General features: G+C 46.8%; 1 protein-coding gene across 2 annotated transcripts in view; it reads right to left on the bottom strand.

Moving 5' to 3' along the window:
- Nucleotides 1–1571: 1571 nt before the first annotated feature.
- FNDC11 (fibronectin type III domain containing 11) overlaps nt 1572–11253 on the bottom strand; it is a 32321-nt gene continuing 22639 nt past the window's right edge. For both annotated transcript variants that reach the window (XM_063963491.1, XM_063963492.1), the window contains one exon: nt 1572–2722. In XM_063963491.1, coding sequence (XP_063819561.1) covers nt 1762–2722 — 961 coding nt within the window. In that variant the 3' untranslated portion in view covers nt 1572–1761. The remainder of the gene's footprint in view (nt 2723–11253) is intronic.

The following is an 11253-nucleotide window of genomic DNA, read 5'->3' as shown; positions in this document are numbered from 1 at the left end:
AGGATGGGTGGGAGAGTAAAGGGAGATAAGATCAGAGATGTAACTGGGAGAGGAGTGGGTGAGAGCTTTGTAAGTGAGTGTGAGGAGTTTGAATTGGATTCTGAAAGGGAAGGGAAGCCAGTGGAGGGCCTTTAGGAGAGGGGAGGTAGACGTAGTGCGTTTGGTGAGGAAGATGAGCCGGACTGCAGCATTGAGGATAGATTGGAGTGGAGAGAGGTAATTGTCAGGGAGGCCAGTTGGGAGGAGATTACAGTATACTATAAACCATTCCGAAAATATGTAGCAATAATCTGGAGTTGATTCTCAATTGGGAGTAAATAAAAAAAATAAAAAAAACAAGTAACTTGGAAAACCCGTGTTACACTGCAGGTGGGGCAGATGTAAAATGTGCAGGGATATTTAGAATTGGATGGGTCTGTCCAAACCCAAATCTAAAGTGCAGGGTAAAAATAAAGCTGCCCAATGTTTGTGGGCTACATACAAAAGTAGCCAGTATTCACCCAGCATGCAAACAAAAAAATTGGTGTGTTCCAGGTGCACAGTTACTTGCTTTTTTGCTTTACTCCCAAACTCAGAATCAGGCCATCTGTGTCTATAGGGGTCGAGCCAATTAGCCGGGATTTTCGCGGATGTGAATTATCCCGGCAGTGGCCACACTTTACGACAACCCATATTCACACTCCATAGGGCTCTGAGCACTCTGGTGCAAATTCAGCCCGAAATCAGCCTGTGAAGGGTGTGAGATTGGGTGCCATTGCCTGCGTTTAAACACAGCGGCAACGGCACATCGCACCCTTCGCAGGTAATAGGATCAACCCCTTTAACTGAGCTAAACCACTGTAAGGACTATTATTGCATACTGAAAGAGATAAGTGTAGTTTACACAAATATATCAGACGTATGTGACGTCCAGCTATACATTATCCTAATGGTGTGCTTACACATAAAGTACAAGAAATACAGATCTATCAAATTAACTGCTAAAGTATTTCAGAGTCTTTTTTTTTAAATTAGTTTATTACACCATATTGTCATATGAACCAGAGCGCGACAACCTTTTTGGTTTGGGGGGAAAATATAATTTCATTTTGGCGCCACTAAATCACTGAATTTTGTCCCCTCAGGGGGATCCGGACTTACCTGTGTAAAACAGGTCTCAGAGGAGGGGCCAGCCCACAGTAACTGGCCACACACAGTAGGGGGTGGAGCTGGGGGCAGAAGGACAGAGGGCCCTAGATGCATGTGGAGAAGGGCTATGGGGAGGGAGTAGGTGGAGTAGCCCGGAAAGGATATTATCTCCCTCCTGACACTGGCAGTATTAACTGTGGATGGGAGCTGCACTGTGCCCCTCGACACAGTTATTTGGCACCTCTCAAATATTTTGGGGGGGTTTGAGCTGCCCACTTGCCCCCCTTTTCCAGTGCCTATGCATAAGAACACAAATATCCTCCTTAGAAAGTCCTCTCATTAATTTACTTGCAGGATAAGACAGAACCGTTAGCGAAAGATCATTGATTGCATTACATTAATATACAGAACACTCTGAATTAATTGGAGACTACAGTCACGCAAAATTTATAGTAGTGTATTGAAAAGATATTACTTATTCTACAAGTGTAATAAAATTGTATACAGATACACGCAGGCATGGTTCAAATGAAAGAGTAACACACAAAGATTATTGTGTCTTCCTCCCCAGGGAATGCTATGTTTCTATAAGGAGGATAAAGGTACCATTAAGTATTGTACTGGGGACAAGTGTCAATTGTGTGTCTCTTGTAGCTGGCTAATGTGTGACAGTGCAGTGCTTTGCCTTGTTTGCTGTGTCTTCAGCGTGATGACATCATGCCAAGCTTCATACACCAAATTACTAGTCTCTGCCCTTCGTATGGAGAACTCATAAATCTGATCTTGCAGTAGATGGCGGATTACTAAGTGGTTGGTGCTAATGGAGACTATGGATTCTTGCACGGAATGCTGAGTTGTTTGTACTTGGCATATCTGGAAAAACAGATCATATTTTTCTGTTTGGGTCTCCTGCCCATGCGTGTACCATTTCAGGCTTATCCAGTTCTCATGAGCCTTACACTCCAATCGGTCAAACACTACTGGTGGTTTCGTTGTCAGGACCAGCTGGAGTTTAGGAATAGCAATGCCTCCAACATCTAATATCAGATGATGCTTCATATAGAGTGGCCCAGGCACTAACATGGACAGAAAGTTGTCTAGAAGGCCTGTTATGTTGGATAGACACTGGCTGATGTAGTTCCATTTTGTTAAGAAGCTGCTAATGCTGTAAGATTGTACAATCTCTTTTAGCTTCACTCTGCCTTTTTGCAATTGCTCCAAGAATTCTTCCAACAGTAGGATCTGGATCTTAGTCTGGAAGGTGCCTATCTTTTTCATACGCCGAAATTTACAGGGGTCTACGAGTGGAGACATAGTCATAGGTATCAGGTTTTGGTCTCCCAGTGGCAAATACCTAGGTAGAATCTCAAGGTAAAAGGAGCATTTGGCGAGAATCTTCACCTGGAGATGATATGTTTTGAGAAGGGGCTTATTTAGGTCTTTCTTTAGGAATTTCAAGACAGTTTCCTTCCTCTCTAGTGCAATGGTCAATCCCTCATCTTTCTGTTCCTCTGCCCCTAAGTCCACACTGGTCTTGAGATCGCACTTCTTTGTGGAAGGTTCACCCATTTTACATGATTCTGTTATCAAACCTCTGTGAATTGATAGGAACACAAAGTCAGTAAAATATAGTATAGTATCCATATAATTACTCATAATGGTTCATGTACTGAACCATTATGAGTAATTAAGAAAAACTAAAAGATCATAGAACTTATAAGTAGGGACCTATTTTTGAAAGTACAGAAAATTTAATTTATGCTTTTGGCACACTCTGTGGGGTAAATTTACTAAAATGGGAGTTCTATTTAAGATGGGATGTTCCACATAGCAACAAATCAAATTCCAGGTATTATCTTCTAGAAGGTGCTAGATAAATATAAAGTAGAATCTGATTGGTTGCTATGGGCAACATCCCATCTTAAATAGAACTCCCATCTTAGTAAATTTACCTCTAATTAGACTACCAAATATTATGTGACTATTCCTCTTTATCAACTGGCAGATATCATTCATCCCTCTACCAGCCTCTGCAGAACACTTTTTCAATGGGAATAAACTATTCATTTCTTTAGGTTAATAACTTTCAGGGAAACTATGACACTTTTAAATTTTCTTTTTCACACGTTTGAGATTTGGGGCAATTTGGCGTTTTGCAGATGATTGTGTAACAAAATGTGCATTGTATTGGTTTCACAGATCGAAGATTCCAACTACAAAGTGATCGGAACTTGTAAATCAGGTTTTTCAACATGTTAAATTTCACAGATCAATTGGGGCTATATGTAGATTGCTAGCTTATTGTAACAATCAGCAGATTTGCAGACCATTACTAATAAAATGATGAGCCTTTCAAGGTTCCGGGTAGATCTGTATTTTCTGAAAAGGATCTGCAAATCACTGAAAAATATCTGTAATGTATAGTATGGGCGCAGATTGTGTGTATTGGGGAATCTTTAAATTGGGGGGAAAAAATCACTGAATCTTGTAATTGATGATGTATGGGCAGAGGCGACCCTAGGCATAGGCAAACTAGGCAAATGCCTATGGCATTTGGTATGCCTTGGTGGCACAAGCAGCTTCTGCTGATTAAAATGATATGCAGCATGCCTACATTCTGTGTGGGACTGCGGCTGTAATGCATATGAAATGCTATGTTATAGTGTATTCCTGGAAATCACTGTAGCATTTCGTATGCAGATACAGCCACAGTCGCACACAGAATATCGGCTTGCCACATATAATTTTAATCAGCAGAAGCTGCTTGTGCATCCTAGCCACGTAGTAATGCAAATAAGATGCATTTTTGTCAAAAAAAGGCGCCCGACAATAGCAGAGCTGCCAGCTGACTCACGCCAGGCATTTCCTGCTGCATGGCGTATTGAAGCAAGATATACGAGGACACATCTGTATCCAAGCAGAGGCAGAGGTCACAGTGTTAGTGGCTATGTGAGTGCTGTATGCGAGTGGGTTGGTTGTGCAGTAGAGGTCGGCATATTTGTAAGGGGCATTATGTGTGTCATTATGTCTATAAGGGCATTAATAATGTGCGGCATATGTGTAAAGGACATTATGTGTATAAGGAAATTAATAAAGGTTGGCATAATGTGTAAGGCGCATTATGTTTATAAGGACATTAATAATGTGTCTCATATGTGTAAGGGGCATTACTGTATGGCATTGTGTATTACTGTGTGGCGTAACGTAAAGAAAGGGCACTACTGTGTGGTCTAATGTGAATAAAGAGCAATATGGTGTGGTGTAATGTGAATAAGGAGCAATTCAGTGTGATGTAATGTGAATAAGGGGCATTACTGTGAGGAGTAATGTATATAAGGTAAAGTGATACTACTGTGTGAACAAGTTATCGTTCATTACTAAAATAAGATTGTTCATATCAGCCAAACACATCAGCAAGTGTATAGGGCCCTTAAGACAATCTCTTTCATATTGTGAACTGTACTAGAAAAATGACCAGATCATATTGGTTGCAATGAGCAACACCAATTTAACTATGTTTTTCAATTGGGTTGTAACACTGCTGTTACGAATTATATTAATATACTTACTCGTCTTAAATGTTTCTATTCAATTTAGCAAGATTGTTTTTTTTTTGTTTTAGTTTTTTGTTTGATTAGTGGAGCAAATAACAAAAGGTGTTCATGCAGTGCTATTGCGGATGTTTGCAGTATGTTATCCACTTGTTTTAAAAGAAGTGTTTGTTATACAGGAAGTGCCTCTGCAGCCATTGTTCAGCAAGAGTGCAGATAGTAAAGTCACACTTCTGCAGCTTTCCAGAGTCCTGTGGTAATTTACACACAGATCACATTACAGATATAAAGGGGCTATACACGGGAGAGATGTGTGCTGAGCGAACCGCTCAGCACACATCTCTCCCGCCGCTCAGCAGTGGCGCACGCAGGGGGGGTTTCAGAGTACCTGGAAACCCCCCCTGATGAGCTGAGATTTCTATTTTGAGACGGAGACAGCTTTGTCTCTGTCTCAGCAAAAGCCGCTACCGCGATCGCGGAGCTGCAGCAGCAAGAGAGAGCTGTGGAGCTCTCTGCTTGCAGAATGTGCCGGGGGAGCTGCTGGCTGCGCATGCTCAGCAACAGCAGCTCCCTCCGCTCCGTCCTCACTCTGCCTTCCTTCTGCTCTCCCAGGCCCTGATGAATCACGTAAGTTTACAGCCAGTGTTTATGTGTGTATTTATATGTTTGTATGTACAGCAGGGGTGTCCAACCTTTTACCTTCCCTGGGCCACATTAGAAGATGAAAATTTGGTTTGGGCCGCACATAAAATAAAACAACAGTAACGATACCTGATCATCCAAAAAAACCATAGAAAACATAGTTAACATATTAAACTTACTTGTAGCTGTGCCCCTGTAGCTGCATCCCTTGTAGTTGTGCCCCTGTAGCTTCGCCCCTTGTAGCTGTGCCACTATAGCTGCGCCCCTTGTAGTTGTGCCCCTGTAGCTGCGCCCCTTGTACTGTGCCCCTTGTAGTTGTGCCCCTGTAGCTGCGCCCCTTGTACTGTGCCCCTTGTAGTTGTACCCCTTGTAGTTGTGCCCCTGTAGCTGCGCTCCTTGTACTGTGCCCCTAGTAGCTGTGCCCCTGTAGCTGCGTCCCTTGTAGTTGTGCCCCTGTAGCTGCGCCCCTTGTAGCTGTGCCACTATAGCTGCGCCCCTTGTAGTTGTGCCCCTGTAGCTGCCCCCTTGTACTGTGCCCCTTGTAGCTGCCCCCTTGTACTGTGCCCCTTGTAGTTGTGCCCCTGTAGCTGTGCCCCTTGTACTGTGCCCCTTGTAGTTGTGCCCCTGTAGCTGTGCCCCTTATAGTTGTGCCCATGTAGCTGCCCCCTTGTACTGTGCCCCTTGTAGCTGCCCCCTTGTACTGTGCCCCTTGTAGCTGCCCCCTTGTACTGCGCCCCTTGTAGTTGTGCCCCTGTAGCTGCCCCCTTGTACTGTGCCCCTTGTAGTTGTGGCCCTGTAGCTGCCCCCTTGTACTGTGCCCCTTGTACTGTGCCCCTTGTAGTTGTGGCCCTGTAGCTGCCCCCTTGTACTGTGCCCCTTGTAGCTGCCCCCTTGTACTGCGCCCCTTGTAGTTGTGCCCCTGTAGCTGCCCCCTTGTACTGTACCCCTTGTAGCTGCCCCCTTGTACTGTGCCCCTTGTAGCTGCCCCCTTGTACTGTGCCCCTTGTAGTTGTGCCCCTGTAGCTGTGCCCCTTGTACTGTGCCCCTTCTAGTTGTGCCCCTTGTAGTTGTGGCCCTGTAGCTGCCCCCTTGTACTGTGCCCCTTGTAGTTGTGCCCCTGTAGCTGTGCCCCTTGTACTGTGCCCCTTGTAGTTGTGACCCTGTAGCTGCCCCCTTGTACTGTGCCCCTTGAAGTTGTGGCCCTGTAGCTGCACCCTTGTACTGTGCCCCTTGTAGCTGCCCCCTTGTACTGTGCCCCTTGTAGTTGTGGCCCTGTAGCTGCCCCCTTGTACAGTGCCCCTTGTAGCTGCCCCCTTGTACTGTGCCCCTTGTAGTTGTGGCCCTGTAGCTGCCCCTTGTACTGTGCCCCTTGTAGCTGCCCCCTTGTACTGTGCCCCTTGTAGTTGTGGCCCTGTAGCTGCCCCCTTGTACTGTGCCCCTTGTAGCTGCGCCCTTGTACTGTGCCCCTTGTAGCTGCCCCCTTGTACTGTGCCCCTTGTAGTTGTGGCCCTGTAGCTGCCCCTTTGTACTGTGCCCCTTGTAGCTGCCCCCTTGTACTGTGCCCCTTGTAGCTGTGCCCCTGTAGCTGTGCCCATTGTACTGTGCCCCTTCTAGTTGTGCCCCTTGTAGTTGTGGCCCTGTAGCTGCCCCCTTGTACTGTGCCCCTTGTAGTTGTGCCCCTGTAGCTGTGCCCCTTGTACTGTGCCCCTTCTAGTTGTGCCCCTTGTAGTTGTGGCCCTGTAGCTGCCCCCTTGTACTGTGCCCCTTGTAGTTGTGCCCCTGTAGCTGTGCCTCTTGTAGTTGTGCCCCTTGTAGTTGTGGCCCTGTAGCTGTCCCCTTGTACTGTGCCCCTTGTAGTTGTGGCCCTGTAGCTGCCCCCTTGTACTGTGCCCCTTGTAGTTGTGGCCCTGTAGCTGCCCCCTTGTACTGTGCCCCTTGTAGCTGCCCCCTTGTACTGTGCCCCTTGTAGTTGTGGCCCTGTAGCTGCCCCCTTGTACTGTGCCCCTTGTAGCTGCGCCCTTGTACTGTGCCCCTTGTAGCTGTAAAAAAAAACACACACACGCACAGACACATACTTACCGCTCCTGCAGCGCTGCCTCCGTCTCCGTCCGCCGCTCCACGTGTTCTTGTACAACCAACTTCTCCGCTGGGCTCCTCTACTCTCGCGCTGCTCAGTCACGTGTGCCGCTATGCAGCGGAGGAGGGCTACACTATGACTGACAGCGGAGAGGGCGTGAGCTGGTGCTGGTCCCAGCAGCAGCAATCCAATCAGGATGTGCTGACAGCCTGCTGGGGCCGGCTCAGCCTCACATGTGGTGTCCGTACTCAAAAAAAAAAAAAAAACCTCTGCTGCAGCGCTGCTCCTGGGCCGCATTACTAGCCGACTTGGGCCGCATGCGGCCCGCGGGCCGCGGGTTGGACAAGCCTGATGTACAGTATGCCTGTGTGTTTGTGCACTGGTGTATGTACAGTATGTATGTAGGTATGTATGTATGTATGGATGTGTATGTATGGATGTGTATGTATGTATGGATGTGTGTGTTTATGTATGTATGTTTTAATGTGGTATGTACGTACATATATATATATACACACACACACACACACATGTATGTATGTGTATATATATATATATATATATATATATATATATATATATTGGTCGAAGTGAGGCGGAAATGCACTGAAAGTGCAGCAGGAGGCGAGGGAAGTGGCCATCCTGCTGCACATTGTGCTCCCTGTCCCTGTGCAGCGGCCGGTGCCCACCGCACGCCGCTCACCTCCAGCCGCTCACCGCACGCTGCTCGCCGCCAGCAGCCCATCGCTCACCGCTGCCAGCCACCAGCAACAAATTAGGTAATGTTCCCCTGCTGTCACCTCTCTCCCTGTCGTCACTCTCTCTCCCTGTCGTCACTCTCTCTCCCTGCTACAATGTGAATTTCGGCTCATTCAGTGTGCTACAATGTTAATTTAGGCTCATTCAGTGTGCTACAATGTGAATTTCGGCTCATTCAGTGTGCTACAATGTGAATTTCGGCTCATTCTGTGTGCTATAATGTGAATTTCGGCTCATACAGTGTGCTATAATGTGAATTTCGGCTCATTCAGTGTGCTACAGTGTGAATTTCGGCTCATTCAGTGTGCTACAATGTGAATTTCGGCTCATTCAGTGTGCTACAATGTGAGTTTCGGCTCATTCAGTGTGCTACAATGTGAATTTCGGCTCATTCAGTTTGCTACAATGTGAGTTTCGGCTCATTCAGTGTGCGACAATGTGAGTTTCGGCTCATTCAGTGTGCTACAATGTGAGTTTCGGCTCGTACCGTGTGCTATAAGGTGAAAGGGGCACAAGTACTAGATAGTATAAGGGGTTCTACTACACTGGACATGCCCCCTTTTGGGTGACCACGCCCCTTTTCTGGAGCGTGCCGAAGGCGCGCATAATTACGTCCTTGACTCTTGCATACCCCCACTTCAAAATTTCCACTTCGACCACTGTGTATATATATATACTCGCTAAATCCTGCGTTTGCCACTGCTCAGCACAGCGCGATGTGTGCTGAGCGATGCGGGGGGAGGACGGGGGCCTGCATGTAGGCTCAATCTAGCAGCGGCGATAGCGATGTGCGGGGCCGCGCATCGCTATCGCTGAGGGGGCTACACACGAATGATCTGTGCTTAAAATCTAAGCAATCTAGTCAGATTGCTTAGATTTTAAGCATGGATCTCTCCGTGAGTACCCCCCTTAACACATTAGTTGAGACTTGAAACACTGTGATATATAGCCTCTGTGACTCAGTGGTGCAAAAGTAGAAATATTTTCTTAGTGGTACTGAGTGTGCCAAAAAATGGGCGTGGTCACGTGTCATAAGGGGGCATTGGAGGTCATTCCGACCTGATTGCACGCTGCTGTTTTTCGCAGCGCAGCGATCAGGTCACTACTGCGCATGCGTATGCACCGCAATGTGCAGGCGCGTCGTAAGGGTACAAAGAGGATCGTTGCTGTGCAATGGATTTAACGAAGAATCCATTCGCATGGGCGATCGCAAGGAGATTGACAGGAAGAAGGCGTTTATGGACGGCAAATGACCGTTTTTTGGGAGTGTTTGGAAAAACACAGGCATGTCCAAGCGTTTGCAGGGTGGGTGTCTGACGTCAATTCCGAGACCAGACAGGCTGAAGTGATCGCAAGGGCTGAGTAAGTTCAGAGCTACTCAGAAACTGCACAAAATGTTTTTGCAGAGCTCAACTGCACATGAGATCGTACACTTGCACAGCTAAAATATACTCCCCAGTGGGCAGTGACTATGCATTCGCACGGCTGCAAAAAACAGCTAGCGAGCGATCAACTCAGAATGACCCCTCATAACCACAGGACACTAGGGAGAGTGGCTACATAGCACAGTCCCTTTTCTTTGCACTCTGGAGGCAAGGCTAGAAATATTTAGTACCGCCTCCAGTATAATAGTACTCTCCCCCGTCTCCCCTCCATCGTCTCCTCCGGCGCCGCTCTCCCCCTCTGCCCGCGGCTCTCCCGTCTCCTCCTCGTCTCCTCCGGCGCTGCTCTCTCCCTCTGCCCACCGCTCTCCCGTTTCCTCCAGTGCTGCTTTCTCCCTCTGCCCGCGGCTCTCCCGTCTCCTCCTCATCTCCTCCGGCGCTGCTGTCCCCCTCTGCCCGCGGCTCTCCCGTCTCCTCCTCGTCTCCTCCGGCGCTGCTCTCTCCCTCTGCCTGCGCCTCTCCGGTCTCCTCCTTGTTTCCTCCGGCGCTGCTCTCCCCCTCTGCCCGCGGCTCTCCCATCTCCTCCTCGTCTCCTCTGGCGCTGCTCTCCCCCTCTGCCCGCGGCTCTTCCCCGTCTGTGCTCCTGAATCTCACTTTAAATCTTTTTCAAGTTGAATTGAGATGGTCGAAAAGGGGTCCAAAAGCACGTGGATTGGTAGCTATTCCGACAATCCATGTGCTTTTCGACAAGTCGAATTCCTCGACTTGTCAAATAATTTGGGGTTATATTGAATAGGTTGGAACCCTTTCCGACCTAAAAAAGTTGAAAAATGCCGTATTTTCGACAGACGGCAGCTTTCGACTTCAATTGAATATACCCCATATACTAGTGTCTCACATTAAAAAAGAAATATATAGTAATGCCCCATAATAGAAATATATAGTAGTGTCCACATTACAATAGAACAGGGGTGGCCAAACAGTCAGAGTCAAAGAGCCAATTCAGGGACTAACATATAATCTCAATAATGAGAATGTCCCACTGATAGGTACTTATTTAAGCGAGGAGGTAGTCTGTGACCGATTAAAACATTTAAAGATTAATAAGTCAACGGGTCCCGATGGAATTCACCCAAGGGTTCTAATGGAGCTTCACTCTGAACTTGCAAAACCGCTATTTTTGATCTTTAAGGATTCAGTAATATCAGGTATGGTTCCCAAAGACTGGCGTATAGTGGAAGTAGTGCCTATATTCAAAAAGGGAAGTAAAGCTGAACCAGGTAATTATAGACCAGTTAGTCTTACATCTATAGTGGGGAAAGTATTGGAAGGTATTCTAAGAGATAGTATTCAGAAGTTCCTTGAAGTCAATAAGGTTATTAAAAGGAATCAACATGGATTTGTGAAGGACAGATCCTGTCAAACCAACTTACTTGGCTTTTATGAAACAGTAAGTGCAAACCTAGATCAGGGTAAAGAGGTGGATGTAATCTTTTTAGACTTTGCGAAAGCTTTCGACACTGTACCGCACATGAGACTTATCTACAAGCTACAAGAAATAGGGCTAGGAAGCACAATATGCACTTGGATCAAAAATTGGTTAGATAATAGGGAGCAGCGCGTTGTGGTTAATGGATCTTTTTCAAATTGGACTGAAGTGCAAAGTGGTGGGCCACAAAGCTCAGTATTAGGACCGCTATTGTTCAATATTTTC

Source organism: Pseudophryne corroboree, chromosome 3, assembly GCF_028390025.1.
Source record: "Pseudophryne corroboree isolate aPseCor3 chromosome 3, aPseCor3.hap2, whole genome shotgun sequence".
NCBI classification, from domain to species: domain Eukaryota; kingdom Metazoa; phylum Chordata; class Amphibia; order Anura; family Myobatrachidae; genus Pseudophryne; species Pseudophryne corroboree.
The sequence above is the reverse complement of the archived record's forward strand: the minus strand, read 5'-3'. Positions and strand labels throughout refer to the sequence as shown.